The sequence below is a fragment of the Ahaetulla prasina genome, chromosome 1, assembly GCF_028640845.1.
Source record: "Ahaetulla prasina isolate Xishuangbanna chromosome 1, ASM2864084v1, whole genome shotgun sequence".
Classification (NCBI taxonomy): domain Eukaryota; kingdom Metazoa; phylum Chordata; class Lepidosauria; order Squamata; family Colubridae; genus Ahaetulla; species Ahaetulla prasina.
In genome coordinates, this window is record NC_080539.1 from 286,745,197 (window position 1) to 286,771,525 (window position 26,329).

The 26,329-nt window shown below is 36.1% G+C and overlaps 1 protein-coding gene across 1 annotated transcript; it reads right to left on the bottom strand.

Moving 5' to 3' along the window:
• Positions 1 to 542: 542 nt before the first annotated feature.
• Positions 543 to 25,519, bottom strand: APIP (APAF1 interacting protein). The gene is made up of 7 exons (XM_058161647.1): positions 25,363 to 25,519; positions 19,853 to 19,953; positions 15,430 to 15,478; positions 12,633 to 12,750; positions 9,699 to 9,834; positions 2,232 to 2,399; positions 543 to 1,334 (listed from the first exon to the last, which is right to left on the bottom strand). The coding sequence occupies exons 1-7, from the start codon at positions 25,420 to 25,422 to the stop codon at positions 1,235 to 1,237; spliced, it is 732 nt and encodes a 243-aa protein (XP_058017630.1). The 5' UTR covers positions 25,423 to 25,519; the 3' UTR covers positions 543 to 1,234.
• Between the last annotated feature and the right edge of the window lie 810 nt (positions 25,520 to 26,329).

Consider the following 26,329-nt stretch of genomic DNA (forward strand, 5'->3'; position numbering starts at 1 on the left):
AGTATTTTAATAGGAGGGATGCGGTGGCTCAGTGGCTAAGACGCTGAGCTTGTCGATCGAAAGGTCGGCCGTTCAGCGGTTCAAATCGCTAGTGCCACATAACGGGGTGAACTCCCGTTATTTGCCCCAGCTTCTGCCAACCTAGCAGTTCGAAAGCACGTAAAAAATGCAAGGAGAAAAATAAGGACCACCTTTGGTGGGAAAGTAATAGTGTTCTGTGCGCCTTTGGCGTTGAGTCATGCTGGCTACATGACCACGGAGACTTCTTCGGACAGCGCTGGCTCTTCGGCTTTGAAACAGAGATGAGCACCGCCCCCTAGAGTCAGGAACGACTAGGACGTATGTGCGAGGCGAATCTTTACCTTTACCTTAGTATTTTAAAATTTGGCTGGAGGACCTTTTAATAAATAATTTTGATATCATTTCATCTATGGCAATATTCAACTCTTTAGTTACTAGTCATCTTCACAAATGTCTGCCTTTCAAATTTTGTTCCTGGTAACCCTCATATGCCCACAGAGCAAGTAACACTGAAGTGTAAATTACAGCAATATTTCCCATTTTACTTTTTCTTAACATATCAAGTTATAAGATGACATATGGAACTTTTATAATGTTATTAAATACATTGGCAAAATCTAAAACATTTTGATATAATAAATATACTATTCATTTTTGCATACTTTTTTTTCCAGGATGCTTTCATTACTTTTCAAATACTGGTACCTAAAATTTTGGAATCATTTCCCTGCTGAATGTATATTGAATTATCTGAAGAAAACAGCATGTAGGAGAAATCGGCTCACTGTCATTTTTCAAAAATAAAAGCTAATGTCTTATTTTGGCATACTTTTATTCATGGTAGTCTTTCAACACCTATATGAAATCGTTTTGAACATTTCCCCTGTTGGATACCATGATGTGCTACTTCGATAGAAAAATAAATTTTAAAAAATCCTGAATTTAAAAGTTGCAAGGCCATCATGTTTTAATAATGTATTGTTCAACTCTAGAATATGAGTTACAAAGAAGATTCTAAAAACAAGAAGTTATCACATAAATTTAGAGGTAAAGGGGTTTTATATAATTTAATATCTTCATGAGAAATATACATTAAATTGGGTATCCTTCAGACTTTTAATAAACAATGCTGAATGGTTAGTGTTTAATAATCAGACACATCCTAGAAATCCAGTAATATTGTACTGAAAGGTAGTTTTTAGGAAAAAAGTTACTAAACGATTCCATTTTCTCCACTAGGAATTATAGAAGGATCAATTCCATGCTGTTTCATTTGTACTGCAATGTCAAAAAGGTAGTCGTAACATTCACACCTGAAGAATACACAAAGGAAAAATAAAGTTATATACTTTGGTTATATACACTTTGTTTTCAAACCTGTTATATAAATATAAATCAACTAATTTACTATTACAGCAGAAATAAAAGTGAAAGTTTTCACAATGTACAATACTGCATTCACAGTAAAAGAAGACAATTCTGAATTTAAGATAGATACAGACAGAAAAAAACCAGGTTATCTCAAATAGCAATAGCATAGCAATAGCATTTAGACTTATATACCACTTCACAGTGCTTTGCAGGCCTCTCTAACTGGTTTACAGAGTCCACATATTGCCCCCAACAATCTGGGTCCTCATTTTACCGAGCTCGGAAGGACGGAAGGCTGAATCAACCTTGAGCCTGGTGAGATTCGAACTGCCAAATTGCCGGCAGTCAGCAGACGTAGTCGGCAGTATTGCATTCTAACCACTGCGCCACAACTCTCAACCAAACTAAGGCAACCTTTCCCCTGTAGAATAATGTACTTGAGGGGGAAAAAACCCTAATATTTTGTTAAGGTGAATATAGTATTATCTTGTTAATAGTATCAATTTAAAAATATTTCTCACTACGGAAAAAAATAATTCTGATGTACCAGTATTTTCCTTACACAATTGGTAAACCTATGCTGTATTTCCCTTATCACCATTCAAAAATATTTTTTAAACTTTGTTGTTAATAACAATAGAAGCTCTGCAAGTGTAAAAATAGAATGGAACAGTGGATAATATTTTTATATTTGGTAACTGGAATAATTCTCAATTCTCAAAAATAAAAACAGAAAAATCAGGTGAAGTAGAAGCAAACACAATCCAGCTATACTTATATGTTAAGAAGAAGATATAGGCCCACCAATATATATTGGTTTACTTCCTCATTCTACTCACATTGTCTTGGCTTTTTCCCATGTTTCACCCCAAACATAAACACCATGACGCCTGACCAGCACAGCACAAGTGTCTGGATATATGTTCATTGCATGTGCCATTCTCTCCTTCAAGTCCTTCTCTTCAGGTGTATTCTCAACAATAGGGACTACTAACATGTCATCGTATCTGAAAAAAAATGAAGTAACACTGACATGAATAACATGGTCATTTTAGCCTCTTATACAGTACCTAGTTATCATTGGATTGCTTGTTCAATTTGTTTATGTCCATGTTTTCTATTTAATGTATCCAAATGTGGCAACAATTAAAGCAAGCAATAACATACCCCCATTTCAGAAGCAAGAATCTATGAAATCATTACAACAAAGGTAACTGCAGTACTGTGCTATCCTAATAGAGTAGACCATCATCAAGTATACAACTGCCTGTTTAATTTTGACAAAGGAAGTAAATGAGAAAAAATGTAATAAGCATTACAGCTTATTCACAATGGGAATCTTTAAAGACTTATTTTAAAACATTGTTTTTTCACCTATTTCAAGATATTGACCATCACATAGGGGAAAAGTAATTAGGTACATACATTCAGTGGGCATAATCCAAACAAGAATTAAGATAGCAATGACAAAATTACTTAGAACGAAATTTGATTGAACTCAGTGGTGTTTGCCTGTGTCTTTAGTGTCTAGTTTCGACTGGATAATATACGATTATACTGTACCAATTATACGATTATCTGAAATTTATCTTAGATATAACAGTGAAAGATATTGCACTTTTTTTTACCAACAGTTGATTATATTCTTGTTTTCAAAAAGTAGCAAAATGTACCAAAAGTAGCAAAATGTACCAAAAGTAACAAAATGTACCAAAAGTAACAAAATGTACCAAATCACTACTTGTTACCACTTGTTATTTTTTACCTAAAAGGAAGATGAGTTTAAATGTAAAAGTTTTCTTTTACATTTTACAAAGTACAACATACATATTATTCTCTCTTGCATAATAGAAACAGCTCTACCAATTCAGGAAAAACATCAGATAGAGATGGGATGGAATATAGGAAGGAAAAGAAAGTAAATATATAAAAATGGGCTGTTTTCGGGAAGTGGTAGAAAGCAATTTGTGCTAGTTTCTGTAAGCATAAACCCATCCATGTTTATACCACATTCAGTTCTTCAGCTATGAATTGAATGGCTCTTATTCCCAGAAAAGATTTGCAGACCATGGCTTTCTAGGAATAGATCTCTCTTAATATGGTTTACTCCATGTGGTAGTTGGAGGATATCTGGGGGGGGGGGGGTGTTTGGAGAAAACTGGTTTGGGAATGGCTTATTTCTTTGGGAAATAAAATCAACAGACATTTGTGCTAGGCTGGAAAGCAAATGAAGGTTAGAGCATGTTTACTTTGTAGCAAGCTGAACTGAGCTCAGTGGCTCTTACTAGCTAGGTATGTCCAATCCAACTGTTATGAAATCTGGCAACAGCTTACTTATGTTCAAAGAATGCAAATAAATATTCTAGCCCTGATCTCCTCTTATTGCCCTCCGTATGGAAAGGCTGAACGTTAGTAATGGCATATTTATTTAGTAGCTTTCTGAATGACTGAGCATTCTGATCTTAACCCAAACCTGGTATTCTGCTAAACAGAAATAACATTCAAACTGGCACCAGAATGATAGGGAAAATTGAGGAGTATGGAGAAGTTACAGGATTGAAAATAATAATTTAAAAAACCTCAAAAATAATAGTTAAAAATCTTACAGAAAAACAGAGAAATGAATTGGCAAAGAAGGTAGACCTTCAGATAGTAAAGAAAGTGAAATATTTAGGAATCTATCTAACAGCAAGATACATAACAATTAAAGAGGATAACTAGACAAAGTTAATGCAACAAATTAAGTTGGACCTGGAGAAATGGAAGAACGTACAACTCTCAATGATAGGGAAAATAGCTACTATAAAAATGAACATACTACCGAAGTTACTTTTCCTATTTCAAACAATATCGATAAAACTAGAGAAAAAAATATTTTGAAGAAATAAATAAAATGACTTCGATGACTCTTTTATTTGGCAAGAGAAAAAAGAATAAAATTGAAAGTATTACAGGAATTTAAAAGACATGGGGGCTTTGGGCTACTGGACTGGGAGCTATACCTCATTTCGGACATTAATACAATTGAGCGTGTCCAGAAATATTTTACAAGAGTTCTCCACTCCTCTGAATACAAAAAAATACCTTATGCCACCAGACTTGAAATCCTGGGTTTAGAAAATTTAGAACTCCACCGCCTTTGACATGACCTGAGCTTAACTCATAGAATCATCTGTTACAACCTCCTTCCTGTTGAAGACTACTTCAGCTTCAATCACAACAATACACGAGCACACAATAGATTTAAGCTTAATGTGAACCGCTCCAATCTTGATTGCAGAAAATATGACTTCAGAAACAGAATTGTTAATGCCTGGAATGCACTACCAGACTCTGGGGTCTCTTCCCAAAATCCCCAAAGCTTTAACCAAAAACTATCTACTATTGACCTCACCCCATTCCTAAGAGGTCTGTAAGGGGCGTGCATAAGAGCACCAACGTGCCTACCATTCCTGTCCTAATGTTCCTTTTGATTGTATACAATTTCATATAGTTATTACATACTTATGGTTATATATATGCTTATATATCATATAGTTATTTCATGCTTATGCTTATATATACTGTTGTGACAAATAAAATAAATAAAAATAAATAAAATTATCAGGCATCTGTACTTACATGTATTAATATTTATTTTTATTTATTTTTTTATTTTGTCACAACAGTATATATAAGCATAAGCATGAAGTAACTATATAATATATAAGCATATATATAAGTATGTAATAACTATAAAAATTGGATACAATGAAAGGAAACAGTAGGACAGGAACAGTAGGCACGTTTGTGCTCTTATGCACGCCCCTTACAGACCTCTTAGGAATGGGGTGAGGTCAACAGTAGATAGTTTTTGGTTAAAGTTTTGGGGATTTTTAGTAGATATCACAGAGTCTGGTAGTGTGTTCCAAGCATTAATAACTCTGTTACTGAAGTCATATTTTCTGCAATCAAGATTGAAGCGGTTAACAATAAGTTTAAATCTATTGTTTGCTCTTGTATTGTTGCGATTGAAGCTGAAGTAATCTTCAACAGGAAGGACATTGCAATAGATGATTCTATGAGTTAAACACAGGTCCTGTTGAAGGCGGCAAAGTTCTATGTTTTCTAAATCCAAGATTTCAAGTCTGGTGGCATAAGGTATTTTGTTATATTCAGAGGAGTGGAGAACTCTTCTTGTAAAATATTTCTGGACACGTTCAATTGTATTGATGTCTGAAATGTGATATGGGTTCCAGACAGGCGAGCTGTATTCAAGAACTGGTCTAGCAATTACATTTTTTACATGGGTAAAAGAATGGATAAATTTGAAGCATAGAAGATTACTATTACTGGAGAGACATGATCTCCAATTAGGATGGCATTCCTTTTTATGGTAGAGAAGGAACACGGCACACAGATGTTTTCAAAGACACTATGTGAGGAATGCTTTATTTTTACCGTGTTTCCCCGAAAATAAGACCCTTTCTTATTTTTTTTTGAACCCTGAAATAAGTGCTCGGCCTTATTGGGGAGGTCTTATTATTTTGGGGCACGTGGAACAAGACGGGGTTCCTCTTGCCGTCTTACCTGATTTCCAGCTCTGTCTCCCTAACCCTAACCAGAGGAAATGGAAGGGACTGGCTATGGATGTGTTTAAATATTTTCGGGGAGGGCTTATTTTCAGGGGAGGACTTATTTTCAGGGAAACACGGTATTATGGGAAAAAATCAAATCACAAAATTATATGAAAATACCAGTCTGGCTCTCAACAATGGAAGCATTGATACAGCCAAATGTTAATTTGGAAAAAACGGTAACCTATAAAGACATTTTAAAATTTAAATGATAAAGGAGAACTTAAAACAAGACAGGAATTACAAAACCAAGGGGTGAATTTAGCGTGGTGGCCAACCTGCAAATACAATTGAGTTATGAGAAAGATGCGAAAACATGGTGTTTTTATAAAGAACCAACAATATGCGACAAGGCGTTATTAGGGACAGATGAAAAATTGATAAGGAAAATATATACTTATTAAATTTTAAAATGGAAGATGAACAAGTAAAAGAAACAATGATAGTATCTGCAGAAAACTTTGGCTATATAACAGAATTAGACAAATGGCAAAAACTTTGGGATAGAAACTATAAACTGACAATGGCTACTACATATAAAGAAAATCTTTACAAATATTTTATAGGTGGCATTTGCACTGGCTAGGTTAGCAAAAATGTTTAACAACATGTCCATCAAATGTTGGAAATGTAATCAGACTGCAGGTACTTATTATCACATGGACATGTGTGAAGGCAAGAAAGTATTATCATATGGACATGTGTGAAGGCAAGAAAGTATTGGATAAAAATACATACATGGTTGGACAAGATCAGGGGTCTGCAAACTTGGCTCTTTTAAGACTTGTGGACTTCAGCTCCCTGAGTTCCTCAGCCAGCAAAGCTTAAAAGAGCCAAGTTTGCAGACTCCTGAACAAGATGATTACCGATGAAATATTTTTGCAAGGTATAATACCAGAAAATTATGACAAAGGGACTACATACTTAATATTACATGTATAGACAGCAGCAAAAATTGTATTTGCACAATATTGGAAAAATGACACCCCAGATGAAAATATAATCCAGAAAAGACTGGACTGTGCAGAGATGGATAGACTGACACTGAAAATAAAAGATAAAGGAGACACAGAATACTATTTAATGTGGAATAGGTTTTATCAATGGTTAGAGATAAAAGGTAGAAATTAGATGAAGAAAGAGTATTGTTATGTTTAAGTAATATATGAATATTTCTTATACTTACTGTATATGTAAGCCAATATATTTAATAGGAACATAAATAAGCTAATATTTATAAATATGATTAGAATTATTTTTATTATTATTATTATTATTATTATTATTATTATTATTATTATTATTATTATTATTATTATTATTATTATTATTATTATTATTATTATTATTGCTATCAGTATATGTGTTGTCTTTTTTTTCTTTCCTTTTTGTAAAATGTTATGCCTGGACAATATACTGTATTCAAAATACATATATAAATTTTTTTAAAAATTGACCTAAAAAAAAAAAGTGTTTCAGCTGTTTCCTTCTTCTGCCTCTGTTCCAGTCCTCTGCTTTATTTCCGCCATCTCCTTGCTTTCAACAGTGTTGACCATTAGGACTATATAAAATACGCAGAATATCTAGGGTCTTAAAAGCCCAGTGTTATTATCCATTGGAAAAGCAGCAGAGAGATCATTGGTCAGAAGTCAGATTCCTACTATCAAATTACATATCTATCCGCAGGTTACTAGAAAAAAATCCCATGTTTTCCTAGTAACTTTGGAGTCCTGCATTAAGAGCACCCACTGTAAACTTGGTAGCTAGTTTTTAAACAGAAGTAATAATGATGATACATAACATGTTTACAGCATTGCCCAATTGTTACAACACATCCCCAGTTTCATGAAGGACATGTGGAAACATCTCCTTTCATACTGCTGTATTTTCCAGGGTGTCTAGAATTCTATGTTCCAAACTTAAGCTTTCTAGGTAAAATACTAGGTAAAATACTAGGTAATATATCCCAGTGTAAGAGAAGCTGCAGTATCTTTTATTTATGGTAGTGATATATTATCCTAAAATCAAATAAGTATGAAGTATATAGGTAGTAGTCTGACAATTTGAATTTAATTGGTTTGAACAGTGCCAGGATAACTTAATCCCACTTCATTATTCATTGTGCAAATTCCAGTGAGTAATCTGCTGAATCTTGTTCATAGCTGAAATTTTTAGAATGCTATGTTGATAATATCAATCCACTGAAATGTCCAAGCCATTTTGCTTAGGGACTTGAGATACATTTTACTTGTTTTCTCTCTCAAATTCATAACTGAAAATCACAGGTTCACTCCTGGAATTGTTAGGTGACATAATCTTCAAAACATTAAAACTTGCTTTTTAATGAATACCGTATATACTCGAATATAAGCCGATCCGAGTATAAGCCGAGGTCCCCAATTTTACCCCAAAAACTGGGGTAAACTGGGGACTCGAGTATAAGCCGAGGGTGGGAAATGAGGCACCTACCGGTCGGCGAAACCCTCCCTCCCTCGGCCGAGAAGGCTGGCGGCTCCCCCGCCCCGCCCTCTCACTGCACCGGCAGGGCTTCCCCGCGCTAAAGCAAAAGCCCGCCAAGTTCGCGCCGGCCGGTATAATGTGAAAAAAACGAAAAAAAACAAAACTCGAGTATAAGCCGTATATACTCGAGTATAAGCCGAGGGGACGTTTTTCAGCACAAAAAACGTGCTGAAAAACTCGGCTTATACTCGAGTATATACGGTAGTTAAAGCATAACAGTGACTGCTAAACTAAATAATATTTTATAATGGGTGGAAGTGCGAAGTAGTTTAACCCTCCAGCTGATAAATTATTTTGCCCTTCTCATTTTATCCCTCATACGTTCTCCAAATTTCCAAAGTACTAAGTGATTAACCAATTTTTTATGATACAAAGAATAAAAGAAATTTGTTGTGATCTTAAAAGTTATTTCTTTGCTTGAATAGCTACTCCAATAGAGGGAGGTGGGAGTTTGAGCCCATGGAACTATAAATATAAACAATTCTTTATTGCATCATGATAAATTTATGAAGAACAGGATAAAAAGCTTGCTTTTACCTTTCTGGAAAAGGTTTCTGGGTATTCACATAATTGGGAGTATGTGTTTGGGATGGATTCATTTTAGATTCTGGGAGTTTGGGATAAAAGTTGAATACAAAAACTGTAAATGTTTTTCTAGCACATCAAAGACTAGCAATTATCACATACACTTTTGTGGGTCATAGACCCCTTCATCCAATGCATAATGTGATAATTTAAGGAGTCTACAGATAGTCCTCGATTTACGACAATTGATCCCAAAATTTATCTTGCTAAATGAGAAATTTGTTAAGTGAATTTTGCCCCATTTTAAGACCTTGCCACAGTTGTTAAGTGAATCATTGCAGTTGTTAAATTAGTAATATGATTGTTAAGTGAATCTGGCTTCCACATTGTCAGAAGGTTGCAAAAAGGCATGACTCTGGGACACTGCAACCGTCATAAATATGAGTCAGTTGTCAATCATAAGTGTGAAAAATGGTCATAAGTCACTTTTTTCAGTGCTGTTGTAAGTTCGAACGGTCACTAAATGAACTGTTGTAAGTCGAGGACTACCTGTATTGTTTTATTAGACAAAAACTGACTTTCAAAAATTGCATGTATGAAGAAGTACGCCATATTACTCCAATGTTATTTATTATTGTAAATTACCTGAAATACGCCCCTGTAGTACATTTTTTGATTCCTTTTATCATCTCCTGATGAGTGATTTTAAACTCTTTTCCTGGATACAAAAGTGTAGCCATCACAGCAGCTTTGGAATGAGTATGAATCACTGCTCCTGCTCCTAAAACAATATTTTTAAAGAAGATATAAATTCAAAAATTCAGTATTTGTTCTCTAAGTTGGCCATTTTAGGTACCTTGGTTCAAATATTATTTCCCTATGATTCACTATTTTGCCCAGTTAAAGGTTACAGACCCAAGAATTTGTAGTATACGAGTAATCCTTGATTTACAATCACAACTAAGCTCAAAATTTCCATTGCTAAGCAAGACACTGGTTAAGTGAGTGCTGCCCATTTTACAACCTTTCTTGTCAGAGTTGTTAAGTGAATCCCTGCTAAGTTGGTAACACGTTTGTTAAACAAGCCTGGCTTCCCCCATTAACTTTACTTGTCCGAAGGTCGCAAAAAGGGATCACATGAACTGGAACATTACAACTGTCAAAACAACCAGCCAGTTGCCGAGCATCTGAATTTTGATGACATGACCACAGGAATGCTGCAACCATCGTAAGTGTGAAAAAACGGCAGCAAGTCACTTTTCATTGCTGTTGTAACTTCACTAAAATGGTCACTAAACGAATGGTTATCTATCGAGGATTACCTATATAGATAAGTCCTAATTCTTTTGTGGCTTAATAACTTGTTCCATGTAATTGACTGATGTTTATATATGTGTATGTGAAGTGGCGGGGGAAGGGCAGAGGACAAAATATGTGTCATAATGTCACAATGCAAATCTCATAACTTATTTATTATTTATTTATTTATTTATTTGCATTTATATCCCGCCCTTCTCCGAAGACTCAGGGCGGCTTACACTATGTTAGCAATAGTCTTCATCCTATTTGTATATTTATATATAAAGTCAACTTATTGCCCCCAACAATCTGGGTCCTTATTTTACCTACCTTATAAAGGATGGAAGGCTGAGTCAACCTTGGGCCTGGTGGGACTAGAACCTGCAGTAATTGCAGGCAGCTGCTGTTAATAACAGACTGCATTAGCAGTCTGAGCCACAGAGGCCCCTATGTCTTACCATGCATCTGTCATTATGTCTTCACCTTTGTAAGTTTCCTGAGTACACTTATGCATGTATTCAGCAGTATATATTGCAAGATACCCTCCTCAATTTGGTACCTACCAAAATGTCTGCCATACAGTAAGGCAGAACTGCCAAACTCCTGGCCTGTGGGCCCGATGCGTCATATGCTGGCCATGCCCATGCCTGGGTTTAGCAAAGGGGGAAAAAGTCCTGATACATCACATGACGCCACTGTGATGACTTGAGTTTGACACCCCTGCAATAAGGAGTGTAACATGGACTGCATGATATGGAAGTTAGTGATCTCAATACATCTTTACAGTAGGTTTAGGAAAAGATGCAAGATAGTGCTTATTGTCAGATCTATTAGAATCATGACTATGCAAGGAAATTATGTCTGCATCACTATAGCCTATTATAATAGTCTTAAACTAGTTTCTTCCAAAACACTTTTTAACACTGGGATGCTGCCACCAACAGATTAGAAATAGAATTGTTTCAATATTCATAATTTCCTGTCTTTAAAATTTGAATGTCTGAGAATAAAAAGGATGGATGCAATCTTCTATTGTTATAATTCTCAATGTGGGAAGAAAAGAAGATACACTGACTTTGACTGGACTTCTTCTAAATCAAAAGCTCCCTCTATTTCGATTTTTTATTCAGCATCATCCTCTATTTCAGGATATACATATTCTTAATATAAGGTTTACAAGAATTCAAGAAGCACAGGAAGAGCTTTCTTTGCACACCTTCCAGCTTTCGTTTTCCTTCTCTTTCTTTTTACTCCAACTAACAGGAGGACTCAGACCAGCTAGTAACTTGGGAAGCATATACATTAATTAGTTTTTTTTAAAAAAATTATTACAAAAGTAATAAATTACTAAAGTAACTGCTACAGTAAGATTTCCATTATAACTGGAAACATCCTACTTATAAAATAAGGGCTGTTGTCAATGAATTTGCTGTAGTTTTGGAATCTGTTCCAATAAGACATTACTGGGATCTCTCTAGGATGCTCAGGTCTATAGGCTAGATTGGGAGGTTAAAGAAAACCCCTCAGGAACTAACTACATCCTTTAATTACATAAACTGGTTTAAGGCTCTTTCTCCATATCAGCTTGATGATTCTAAAAAAATGAATAGAAGGGGACCAAATTTGGTATGGGGTAAGAAACTGGTAAAAGAAAAGAGAGTTTAAAAGTGGGCTGAATAAAGCTGGAAGTTGTGGAGCAAAACAAAAATGTCTGCTGTGGGAGAGGCCAATGACTCAGAATATTTCTGGGGTTCCCTCCCTTCTGGCCATATTTTCTACATCCAGTCTATTATTATTCATGCCCTTTTCTTCTTTTTCTTTTTTGGGGAAAAAAAGGGGGACTGTACTGTAATATATCTTCACTCAGGCCTTGGCTGAAGATGAACAAGGCATCCTTTTAACCTAGGTTGTTTTGTTTCTACCCGGTTTGTTAGCCATGTCATCGTTTGTTATCCTTCTTTTGTTTCTCATTTTTATTGTCTTGTTTTTCATGTTTGAAATCATTTGTAAATCATCGAGAATTGCTGGGAGTTTGGTGGCCTCTATAATCGGGGTCTCCAACCTTGGCAACTTTAAGACTTGTGGACTTCAACTCCCAGAGTTCCTCAGCCAGCAAGCTGTCTTGATGAATTCTGGGAGTTGAAGTCCATACGTCTTAAAGTTGCCAAGGTTAGAGATCCCTGCTCTATATCATCATAATCATCTGCCTTCCAGTCACGTTATGGGAAAAAATCATTTTATTATCAATGGCGTCTACCGCCAAGAATATTTAGGCCATACCTCTCATAATGTAAGCATTCATGAACAGAGGTGTACATTGACTCTTCCTGAGTTTCTTGTAGGATGGAGGGCCACTGATGTCTTTTTCTTTGATATCACACACAAACATGTCTTCAGGCTACAATGAAAGAACAGCCAGCTGGGATAACCATCACTTTTCAACAACAACAACAACAACAACAACAAAAATGCTTTAGAAAAGTTTGACAAACTACGGAAATCTATTTTTGACAAGGGTATTTCAAACTGAGAAACCACTAGAACAAAAGCATGTTGATACAATTGATTCAATTTACTGGGGTTCTGAGAAAATGATTTTATGAGGCAGGCAAGCACCTATGCAAGTACACACTACATTACTGACAGTCCAAAAATATCCTTTGCAGGTTCAAGCTGAATAGAAACTGGTTTTTCTACTGTGCAGGAGGAGCTGGCTATAAGCAGCATTGACTGGCTAAAATGCCTGTACTGTCGGAATCTCAGCTCTTCCTATATAGGCAGTATTTTACACGTCTTTAAAATGTATCTTCCATTCAAAGGTAAAATGAAGTGAAAACCTTCTGAACAGAGAGCCTAGCAAGACATTTAATCATGTTATTTTTGTTCATAATATAACTTCTATGGTTAGCTATTTTTGCACATAGTATATCATTTTGTCCCCACTTCAATACAATACAGATGTAACACTGATACGCATACAACCTGCTGAACTTATATATCACAGTACAGCCACAGGAAGGGGCACTGGCTTCACTAAGATTACATATAAGTAAGAGAGTATGATTTTCAATTTAATTGTTCTACTTTATACCCAATGCACTTGCTTGATTTTAATGGACTGAAATTATTAAGCACTAGTATTTGCAATCACCACAGCCTTGGTGATCAGTTTTCAAACATTTCTCCTTGAAAAGATTAAACAAACAAATGAAAACTGAGACTGCAGTTACCCACAATCCATCTTCTAAATCTGGCACATTCAAATGAATAAGTAAACACAGCTCTGTTTAATTATGCACAATGTAATCAAATCCATTTAATTCAGTGGAACATACACCCAAATAAATTGGGATAAGATTCCAGTCTTAAATCAGAAAATATGCATTAATAGCGATGAAGATTAATGCAATCTTAGAGGCCATAAGTTAGTTCTAACTAATAATACTGCTTTTTATAATAGCATCATAAAATTTGAGAATTATAACTTTTCATATTTGCAAAACTTCTAATTTAAAATCCAGGGATTCATTGCAGTATGTTTCTCATACAGGACTAGTATTTTTCATTGTTTGAGAAATGTTGGTAACATTCTAGAATTATAAAAGGGGAACCTCTTCCCATCTAGCTTCCAAATTGAGAGGAAGGGTTCGCCAATCGTTAGATAATAGATAGAACACCCTAAAGCCAAAAGGTAAAACAGATAATCTGTATTTGCTCTTGCCCAGTAAGACTGGAAACTGCTACCCTGAATGTGGTTCTTTTGTCATGCCTTGAAAACGAATTTCACCTTAACGGAGGAACAAGGAATAGGAGAGAAAACTCTTTGCCCTTTTTGTTGCCTGCCACTCTCCCTCAACCAGATCCCTCTTGGGGGAAAGAGAGGGAGGCAGCAGAAAAATGGTAGAGTGTGTTCTTTAGTTCTATTGACTAGCTGACTTGCTGCCTCAATCAGGGCTGGCAGCAGTCCTCTCCAGCAAGCCCAGAGGTCATGGTAGAGGTCATGGAGAGAAGAAGCCAGGGATTTCTACTTGGAGTGGATGGGCAGGGAAGAAAGTAGACATATAGCCCCATGGCTGAATCGAGCAGGATAGTATGAGAATGGGCTAAATGGAGTTCTCCAGGTACCCAACCTGCCTTAGGTTTCTCACCATGCAAATGTTTACGCAGAGGAACTCTTACAGCATTTTCTACTGGAAAACACTCCTTTCTTACTAGATCCTTTTGATTCATCTTCAATATGTCCTAGCGGCAGGCTGACACAGAGATGGAGGCTCCTGTGTAAGGACATCTCCTCAATAACAAGAGAAGAGGCCATCTGTAGAGAGCCAAGGGAATCTCTTGAAGGACAAGAGGAAGAACTATTATCAAGGCAACTGTCAGATAAACGGGGCCTGAGCCCGGGGCAAGAAAGGAAGCGAAATAAATGTCTCAAATGAACCCCTCCTTAGTTTACTGGAAGGAAGGGAGAAGGAAACATATTCAGACTTGCAATATTATCTTACCATAGCTTTACAATAAAAATAGAAGTGACCTCTTTGGTTTCCTAGTCTGGTCTACCTTGAAGGGATGACATCAGCCCAGGTGATCCATATATTTCTTCACTGGTAATTGCCAAATAAAGGCAGACTTAGCTAGTCTCTGGTTTTTCATATAGGAATATAAAATAGGAGAGATGTAAGAGGGTGACTTCCTTTTATGACTTCTAACAAGCTTCCTACCATGGCCTGTCAAAGGGATTGTCTTTTGACCATCTTACAGGAAGGGACTGTCCTTCTACATATTAATAAAATGTCCTAATTAGATAGTATGCAAAAGAAAAGATTCCTACAGTATACTTCACTTTTGCTGCCCCATTCATTCATACTGCCTCCTAGAGTTCAACTTTAAAATCTCATATAGTCCAGTGGAAGCAAATAAGAAAAATGAAAATTCTTTTTAAAAATACATGCAATAACAATTCTACATGTGTTCATCTAGAAATAATTCCGGAGGACTTTCTCATGAATAAGTATGGATAGGCTGTGGATTTATTTTCAAGGCTACATTCCAGATAGAAATACTACTCATGTTTACTTACCTGTATTCTTTCTTTTTGGACACCAGACGGAGCAATATATATTTCATTGCTGGGAGGGAAGGAAAAATCAGAATTGTAGTTGTAGGCACAAGGCAACAGGAAAAACTAAGCTTCATTTACAGACATAACAGGATATACAAAACTTGCTTCCGCTACTACATTTTAGCAACTGTGCTTAAAAAATTGCCAAACCAAAAATAGGTTTGGCTAGCTCGAGAACAATCAGCATTAATGCAATGGAGTTACATTTATAATCCCTGACATTTTGTCTCACCAGTACAATCAATGCGATTATGTAGAATAAGCTTCAAATATGGTCACTGTAAAATGTACCAGTGAAAAACATATGCAGTTAATATTGCAGAGACAAAATGAAATCAACTTAATTAAAAATCAACTTAATTAAAAGAAGCTACAGGATCCTGGACGGAAAAATGGAAACAAAAAGCTTTATGGCCAATGACTACGGTTAAAAGAGAAAAATATTTCACACATCTCTATATAAAATCTGTGGGACAGGATAAAATACCCTTCTTTAAGAGCTACTATTTCAATCATCTTTACTTTTGGAAGCATGAAGAACAGGGACATCTAGTGGTTAATTAGTCAGGTAAAACCAGATTTTCTACTGTTTGAAGGCAAAGTTAGCATTATTTTTACATCAGAAAGAAGAGGCAGAGATTCTATCTTCATGAGTCAGATCTCATTGGAACCCTAATTTGTCAAGTATACACAAACAGCAAAAAGCCTACCGCACAGCTATCGGCAAAGTTCTGAATTTAACCATTTGTAATCTGTTTGTTAATGCTAACACATTCTCCAAGTCACTTATGGCAATATGCTTGCTCTAACTAACCCATTGCAATTTTTTTGGCTTTAGTATGTATAACATTTGGCTGTGATGGCAGATAACCGATGATGGAAAAATGAAAAAATATTTTTATTCCCTAGGAAAAAAGTGATTTTGTAATTTTCCTGCCTCCCTTAAGACAGATCATTATAAAAACAGTTTCAGCAGACATATATGAGCAACTGACACAGAGCTGTAATAATACTGGACATCTTTTAAAACCCCTTATAACTAGGAAGGATAATATATTGTATTCTGAAACGTAAAGCAGCATATGCACAAAAATATTACTTTCAATCTACTATTTGAAATTATTGAGAAATATAAACCCATGAATTTATTATGTGACTAATTTATTTTTTTTACTCTGAAGTGGAACATGTAAATAGCTACATTTGCTCAGCAGAAAACATCTTAAAACAGAATTTAAAATATTTCTATTAGGAATACTTTGAAGAGCCATGGCGGCGCTGTGGTTAGCATGCAGTATTACAAGCTAATTCTGCCAATTGTCAGCAGTTCAATTCTCACCAGTTCAAGGTTGATTTACCCTTCCATCCTTCTGAGGTCAATAAAATGAGGACCCAAGCTGTTGGGGGCAATTTGTTGACTCCATAAACTGCTTAGAAAGAACTGTAAAGCACTGTAAAGCATTGGGAAGCACTAAGTGCTATTGTTATTGCTATTGCTATTGCTATTACTCAAAAATCTAACAATTAAGCTATCCTAAAAGTTTCTTTGTACAAAATTGATCATTATTCCTAGTAAGGTCCTCCCTAGGTGTTGTGCTTCTATATTTTCAACCCTGGTGCTCTGGATCCAACTATTGCCATAACTCTTTGGATTCCAAGAATTCTTGATGGAATCCTGATTGGAATCTGGGAATACAGGAACATCAATAGCAGAAAACTCTTCCCTGCTTTTTCTGATAAATTCTAGCTCCTAACCTTCAATAGTCAGCAATGTCACTCCTCAGAGGGGATCAAAGGGGCAGAGGATTTTACTATCATTTGAAGCAGAGTTTAGTACTCACTCAATTAACAAACATTGTTTTTCTATGACTTTTTGATTTAAAAAAATCCACAATGAGGTTAGTTTTGAGTATGTGAATCAAAGATTTTGGATAAAAAGAAGTATGACAGGGTCCTGATTAAAACCTAAGGATTCTCTTTCAGTATGTGAATAAACATTTCCTTTATCATGAACCAATAAATCTTTCGTGTTCCTAAGATTGAGATTGAAAAAATCTTGAGGTAAAAACGTTAGAACAATTTCATTTGAAGGACCAGAACTTACATTAGGAAGTTATTTTATGTAGACAGATTACATGATTTTCCTTTTATTACCACTATGTGGAGCTAACAACCCGCAAAGTAAAGTACTGACATGATTTCTTTCAAGTAGAAATGATTTTCCGGAAGTTTCCAAGACACCAATAAAGCAGTTTCAGATTGATAACATTTGTGAACGTATATATGTATACAGATTAAATAAAACGTGTATGCAATCATAAAGTTTATTCAGCAAGAACGGAATTTGAATTTTTAAAAGGCATTGTGGTATTATTGCTGAGATTATTTTCCCATTTTAAGGAGATTTCCAAACTTCCACATGTTGGGAAAAAAGGGGATCTCCTATTTCATCAGGTTGAATGACTGTACTTATCTAACTAAATAACCCATGCCCTGTTGGATCATCATTTCAGAAATATGAGAAATCTTACCTAAATACAGAAATAGAATGATCACAGATAGACAAAAAAGCAATAGGAGTGAGAGCAATTTCCAACTTCCTGCCAGCTTGCCTATTGTGTTCACCTATTTATAAAATTTACTAGGCATCCATTTTACCACTGGGTAATTCTTTCCTAGAGTTTCTTCTTTCCTCCCTCCCTTCCTCTTTCTTCCACCTTTCTTCCCTGCCTTCTTTTCTTCTTTCTTTACTCTTCATTCCCTTCTTTCTCCTAAGCTTCCTCCCTTCTTTCTTCTGTAGAATTCCTTCTGGCTTTTCCATGTGAGAAGACAATAATCAGTTGGAATTCCAAGGGCAGCAGGTAGATAAGTAACTCCTGTTGAATGGAGGATGGAGCAAGGAGGTGTTTGGAGATATTGGTCAGGAAGGGTGCGTGAGGATGCACAACAGGTACTTTGCTGGGCAGGAAAGGAAAGGTGTAAGGTGGATCATGAAGGGTGCATCGGGATGCGTAAGAGGTGCTGGTGGGTCAGGGAAGGTACGGGGATGTATGTGTCTTGGGTCAGGGAGGGTGCGTAAAAGAGGCTGTGCATGTTGGAGATGACAATTGGGGTCGGGTGGATTGAGAGGCAAATGGGAGGCTTGCCTGTTCCTTCCAATTCCTTCCACTCCCCCCCTTCCCTTTCCAGTTGGAAGATAAGTATGGCTGCTGCAGAATGCGGAAATGACTAAAGCAGCGGCCCCAACCCATTTTGGCACCAGGAACCTGTTTTGTAGAAGACAATTTTTCCATTGAATGGGGCGGTGAATGCTTTCAGTTTTGCTTGATCACCACTATGCAGCCTGGTTCCTAACAGACTGGTACTGGTCGGTGGCTCAGGGTTGGGGACCCCAGGACTAAAGGATTGTGAGAATGGCTGGGAAACTATAACAGAACATTGAAAATGATCATGTGATTGCTATATCAACCCTGCAGCTCTAAAGCTTCCCACATTTCATTCCCTCAGTAGTCATGAGTCCTGGAATTTGGACAAATTCTGTAAACCAGCCCATTTGAGGAAACTTGGTTCAAAATTATTGCTCTATGATGCAGAGTTTTGCCCCGTTAAGGATCACGAAGTTTCTATAATACCGTTTCCCTGAAAATAAGACCTCCCTGGATAATAAGCCCAATCGGGCTTTTGAGCGCATGCGCTAAAATAAGCCCTCCCCCTGAAAATAAGCCCTCCAAGAAAATATTTAAACACATGTGCAGCCAGTCCCCACCATTTCCTCTGGTTAGGGTTAGGGAAACAGAGCTGGAAACAATCAGGTAAGATGGCAAGAGGAGCCCTATCTTGCTCTACGCGTCCCAAAATAATAAGACCTCCTCGAAAATAAGGCTAAGCGCTTATTTCGGGGTTCAAAAAAATATAAGACAGGGTCTTATTTTCAGGGAAACATGGTATATAGACAGACTTATTTGTGATCTAGTAAATATTTCAGTAAATACAGAATTTTATTTCTTTCATGAATTTGTACCAATAATGTGTGTTATCATTGCAAGCAATTCATATGTACATTTTTTGGAATACTAAAGAGATGACCCCATTCAGAATTGTCTGTTTTGTGTTCTACATTCAATCAATAGATTTGTTAATTATGCTAAAACCATTTGAATTATTTAAGCATCAAAATCTTTTATCATATTCCACAACATTTTTGAGTTATTAAACTGTATGTAGTTTTCTCCTACATCAGGAGATAAATAATATCTACTTAGTTTTGAGTTGCCCGAAGAGTATCATGCACCTTAATATGTGTTGTGTTTTATTTTTCACAAACTATTTTTCAAAAACTGGCATGAGTTAAAACAATTTTAAAACTTCTCGTATTATTTACCCATGTTTCATGCTGATTCCACCACCAGTTCCTGTAACCCATCCTAAATGATAAAATTGCCGACAAAGTTCTGGAATCAAATTCCTTGGGTGCACATTTTCCTATAGGAGAAACATAAAATATCTGATCATTTAATATATTTTCTAAATACATCTGTAATGGTTAGTTTATTATTTGGGTTAAAGATATATGCATTACAGTATTTATATATCCTGTAGAAAATCTCTGACCGCCCCAATAAAAATCATGTATTGAGATGAGCCATATTGAGATGAGCTTATAAATCAATAAATGATTATTGAGAGTCAACATTGTAGAATCAACATTGACTCTACAATAGGGTGGTATCTGCCCAGTAAGGAAAATCATATTAAGAATCCAATGCCATATAGATCAACTATTAGTTTTATTATAAAGCTATAGTAATAGAATCTTGCAAATTTGAATGAGCCTCTCCCCTCCCTCCCTTTATCTTTGTGAGAACTAGGGATAGTGTTGTCCAAGTCATTTAATCAAATTACATTCCTGCAGCTCTTTCTGTTATCCTTCAATGCCATTTCTTTTTCCCTCTACAGATGGTGATAATGGCATGAATTATTCTAGCTAGGTCCTCCTAACCAATAGGTTTGCAATAATCCACTAATTACAGCTGGTTATAGGTCTCTCTGGCTTGGTTTCTACCTGCTATTCCAGGCAAAGCCTGGAATCTAAGTTTTGAGCCTGCTCTCTGATGGCTAGTGCTTACCTCTCAAGGAACAACTCTACTGGCGACTGAGTACTTTAATGAATTTACAAAAGCTCATCTTATTAGGATTCAATTTCAGACTATTCTCTTATCCAGATCCTGACAGCATCTAAGGCATCAGGAAAAGACATTGACAGTATTTCCCTCAGAATTCACTGTAGCAATTTACACTTAGGTATTATCCACATATTGGTAATATGGCAACCGAAATTGTGGGATGACCTCTCCCAGCAGCTTCATACATATGTTAACGGCATTAAAAGCCACTGAGAGGTCCAGTATGTCCTTCAGGTCTTGACAAGTTATTTAGGAGAGGTTTTGAATATACCTTAAGATGTGTAACAGATGTTTCAATTTAAATATTTCATTATGATTGGAATTTTTTTCTTAGAAAAGAACCACTTTCTTTTTCAGATAAAAAGGACAATTTAAGTTTCTCAAACTCATTCCATTTGTTTGAGTAAAGCTGTCAGCATAATCAACTTTTAAAAAAGCTTTTAAATGGAGTTTTCCCTGCAATTATCACTAACATCTGCAGTTTGACATCCTTCACTACCACATTTCAACAGATGCAAAATAACAATCCCAGAACAATTAATGCGAAAGGACGTTGACAGAATGCAGCTTTGTACAAGTTCTTCACCATTAATATGGATTTGGTTATAGTAACAAACCGTCCTTTGTAATTGTTCATATTACTATATATAATCTAGCCTTTATTCATGTACCCTTGAAAAATATTAGACATACTTCCATAAGCTGAAAGGTTTTTCTCATTCAGTATCTTTCAAGATAAGCTGCAGCTTATGTTACATATGGAAGTAACGGCAGACATTTCTGAAAGGATTCACCAAGGATTTATAAAATTACTGTTAAGCCATAGGGCTGAAATACATTTGAGAAAAAATATTCCCAACTTTCTTTAACTGGATGTCTAAGAAAGGTTAGATATTTATTGTGTTTCATATTAAACTGTACAAAGGCTATGAACATTTTTTTTTTTTTTAAATGCAGATAGATCTGAGTTGCAGTTCATCTCTTGTAGACTTTTTTCATTCAATTCTGATCAATTATTGGAAAATGTGTGGAAGAGACCCTGTATTTTTCTTGGCATGGTTTTTCAAAAGAGGGTTGCCATTGCCACTTTCTTAGGCTGAAAGAAAGTGACTGGTCCAAGATCACTCCACTGGTTTTGTGATTTGTGCAGAACCAAAACTCACTACTTCCAGTTTCTAGCCTGATGCCTTAATCACTACACCAGATTGGCTCACACATTCTTTCTAATCTCACACTAAATCAAGGCTGTCTTGTGTATGAAAGACAGCGACCTCTAGATAAACCTAAATTGTAAAAGAATTTTGGATCAAACATGTTATCAATATATAATTCCCTGAGTTAGATTTATGTTAAGTAAAACAATACTTTCAGGAATATTTGTGCAGTACCTTTTTTTAAAAAATTCTGTTGCTTTTCATAGTCTGGCTAATATTCAAACAATTTATGGTTCTGACATAATATTTTAGGGTCTTTCCTATGTGTATGTTTCTCTGACATAGTGTCACCAAATTTGCCAGATTTAAAATTAAGAGTAAGTTATGCAAGATGTTTTCTATTAAATTGTTTATTAATTTCTTTTTTCCCAGAATTCTTTTCTTTTCACTGGCTTGTAATCAAATGTTTTTTTTCTTGGAGATTTTTAATAGCTGATTCACAAAAATTAAACTGTACAAATGGAGCTACTCTTCAGGAAGTACCAGCAAATGTTATCCCAAACAGCAAGTAACCATTATTCTACTTTTAAATCCATAGTAGATGTTTTCTTATCTTTCAAGCTGCACTTGTGTGATAGTGAGTTGATACAAAAATCTTCCAAAAATGTTAAATGCAGCTGTCACTAAAATTGGCCATCTTTAATTTAGTGTTCCATGAATATTGAGCATGTGTTCTCATTTTTCCTCTCCACTGGCTATTATTTTTTCTTTAATGGGAAATTAATAATTTGCTAACATAGTTGGATTGGCTTTTGCTTCAACAGTTTTCTCATTGTACAGCAAATTATAGAAAAGTCCCAATCGGATCAATCGGATCAAGGCTTGCAATTTTATTTTTCATGTAAATTGACAAATTATAGTTCAGAATCAATGGCAAACTACATTTTGGCACAAAAAGGAGGGAACTGATGGTTATAATTGCATGCTTTCCATGTCATACAATTTTAATTAAATTTATATGCCACCCATCTCATTCTGCAAAGCAACTCTATATAGAGGATTGTGAAGAATTCTTCTTTACAAATTGATAATTCCTGCTAAACAAGTCTTGTAAACAAGAACAACCAAATTGGGAAAGGTTTTTCTATGTTTAGTGCAAAGGGCACACCAAGGACTTTCCACTGGAGTAATTTATAGACTTGAAAATCAGGAATAAAACAAGTTTCCTTCTCTGGCCTGTTAAAAACCAGACATGCTTAGTTTATAATGCCATAAAGTTGCCATTTGTTTTGGTTTCTTGATTTTATTGACTAAACTTCAAACCAGAAGCTTTAAAACAAAATGGCTATGTTTACAGGTATTCCTGCCATTATTTTATAAACCAGAGTTTGTTGAATAGAGCAACATTGACTGGTTTCATACAAATCAAACAAGAGAAGCATGGATCGGTGCAGTATGACATACATATACCAGCCAAACCTAGGCAACTATTAAGATTGTTGACATTCATGTGACAAAACTCCCCAACAAGCATAGATGTGAAATGTGAGAGTAGGTGTCACATATAAAAAGGGTCAAAACTGGAAAAGATTGAGTGGCCATCATGTAGGAACCTAGACAATTATCAAATTTGGCATGAAGATGGCTGCAGTGGGTCAGAGTGAAGATGTGAAATTGATGTAGGCTGACTTGGGATTTTCTGTTGTCAACCTCTTCCTGCACTGCTTTGGCAGGTCCTTTTCTTTAAAAAAAACCCTCTGTTAAATTCATTTTAGAACTTATACTGCAGTTTGATGCACTTTCCATCTTAACATGTGGCATCATCTGACCAATCTTACCTGGCTTGGAAACTAAACAGAGTTAGACATGATTAGTACCTTAATAGGAGACCACAAGGAATATCTGGGCTGCAAGTTAAACTATAAACTCAAAAAATATCCTTAAGAAGGCAACTGCTACCAAGAAAACTACATGTTTGGGTCTTTGGAATGATTAGAGGTTGAGTCTGAGGTCATCATTTTATTTTTTATTGATTTGATTTCTAGAAAAAAAATATGTGCACAATGGAGTAATGGCTGATGAAAATGATGGAACTTGCAGGTTTGGCTAAATTAACTTCTTTGGAGAAAAAACAATGTTTACATTTATGGCTAATTGGAAGCTGCCTATAGACTTTTTTCAAGAAATTAGAGGAAAACTGCACCTATGATTTCTATGATGACTAGAAAAAACTGGATAATAGAAAAAGTGGGCTTTTTTCCTTTGTAATCATAGAGTAAGAGTTAATTTTGTCAACATACTTAATTTTGGGACATATAAAATTAGAAGCTTCTTTTTTTGTTCTCTCCTTTTGCACTTTTTTCTTCCTTTTTTCTCCCTTTACTTTTCATTAGTTTGTGTTATTTTTTAATGTGTTTTGTAAAACATTTAATTTTTTTAAAAAAGGAAAACGGTATGAGGAGATCAATCTTTGCACTAGGTGGAATACTACCAGGCTCCCAATTAACATTAGAGTCCCCCATGACTCTACTATATCTGCTGCATTAATCTTACCTAATAGTAAATCCAAAAATCGGATGTTTACAGCAGAAAGGTCAACTCCACAGTCCGTTCTTGGTTCAATACTGTATCCAAGCACCCGTCTGGCATCTTCCCTGTCTACAGTTAACTAACAGTCTGCATTAATGCTTCCTGACACATTAAATTTAAATAAACGTGTCACAGGCAGAAACTCGACCACAAGCGAAGACTACTTTCCTGTGGCTTTTAACGGATGCTATTCCTACTATAAATAAAAGGAAGCTCTTTTGCAGCAATGTCGATTTTTTATCGGTCGTCATTTTCGTCTCCTACCGATCATTTCTGCTGGCCACACCTTTAAGCAAAATTCAGATTTGCTGGCCACACCTTAATCTTAATTAATGGGACTCCTTAATGGAATGCACTACCAGACTTTGTGGTCTCTTCCCCAAAACCCCAAAGCTTCAACCAGAAACTATCTACTATTGATCTCACCCCATTCCTAAGAGGTCTGTAAGGAGTGTGCATAAGAGCACAAGCGTGCCTACCGTTCCTGTCCTAATGTTCCCTTTCATTGTATCCAATTCGTATAGTTATTACATACTTATGCTTATATATATGCTTATATATTGTATAGTTATTTCATGCTTATGCCTATATATACTGTTGTGACAAATAAATTAAAATAAAATTAAAATAAATAAATAAATAATCCAGGGGTCTCCAACCTTGGTCCCTTTAAGACTTGTGGACTTCAACTCCCAGAGTCCCTCAGCCAGCAAAGCTGGCTGAGGAACTCTGGGAATTGAAGTCCACAAGTCTTAAAGGGACCAAGGTTGGAGACCCCTGCCTTAATCAGAAGGTGCAGGAACCCTCCCGTTAGGGGAGCGATCGAATTCTAAAAATCGACCTGGATACCCGGAGAGCAATTGACACATGCTCGCCACCTCAGGTTACTGCGCAACTTCTCCCACTCCCTCACCTCTTTTGGGTGAGAACTGACTCGGCGGGTGCCGCTGAGCGCATCCCGTTACCTTTGCTTCCTCGAAGCCGTTCCTGTATGGGCAAGCGCAGTCCCCAAAGGGCTCCGCCATAGCGCTTACAGCTAGAGAGCCTTCTTAAGGCCGGAGTAGCTCCTTTCGGAGAAAGACCCGAGCCCTTCCGATTCCGGCGCGGGGAGGAGCCTCCTCGCGTATCTCGAAAAGTAGCGGCGCAAAGAGGAACGGGTTTGGTGGGTGGGAGGTCGTAGTACCGACCCGGAATAAAGTTGCTTTGGTTGAGGGTCTGTCCGTTTTATCCGTTGCACCGTTACTAAAGGAGCCGTAGCCGATTAAAAAAAAAAAGGGAGATGAGACGCGCAGTTGCAAACGTGCCTCCAAATGCCTCGCTACAAGGATAACATTTTTTTCTAGCATTCATTCCTAGCATGTCACTCTTCGTTTATTTTTTTCGGGTCTGGTTAGATTGTGTGAAAACGGACCTTTACAACCGGGTAACGTGCTTGGGTAATTGAAACAGTAGGATATACACAGATGCTACAGAGCACTGTACACCAGAACAACTAGACACAAGAATAGTTTTTCCCCAAACGCCATCACTCTGCTAAACAAATAATTCCTCAACACTGTAAAACTATTTACTAAATCTGCACTACTGTTAATCTCATCGTTCCCATCACCCATATCCTTCCACTTAGGACTGTATGACTGTAACTTTGTTGCTTGTATTCTTACAATTTATATTGATATTGTTTCCTGATTGCTTATTTGTACCCTATGACTATCATGAAGTGTATCATGAAGTGTTAAATTTGTACCCTATGACTATCATGAAGTGTTGTAAGTGTTGTACCTTGATGAAGGTATCTTTTCTTTTACGTACACTTGAGAGCATATGCACCAAGACAAATTCCTTGTGTGTCCAATCATACTTGGCCAATAAAAAATTCTATTCTATTCTATTCTATTCTATTCTATTCTATTCTATTCTATTCTATTCTAT

Excerpts from the sequence above, each read along its gene's own strand:
- APIP (XM_058161647.1), bottom strand. The coding sequence starts at position 25,422 with ATGGCGGAGCCCTTTGGGGACTGCGCTTGCCCATACAGGAACGGCTTC. Across the intron at positions 15,479-19,852 it reads GGAATCAGCATGAAACATGG|CAATGAAATATATATTGCTC; the intron begins GTAAATAATACG and ends CTTCCCTCCCAG. Across the intron at positions 9,835-12,632 it reads GAATGCTTACATTATGAGAG|GAGCAGGAGCAGTGATTCAT; the intron begins GTATGGCCTAAA and ends ATATTGTTTTAG.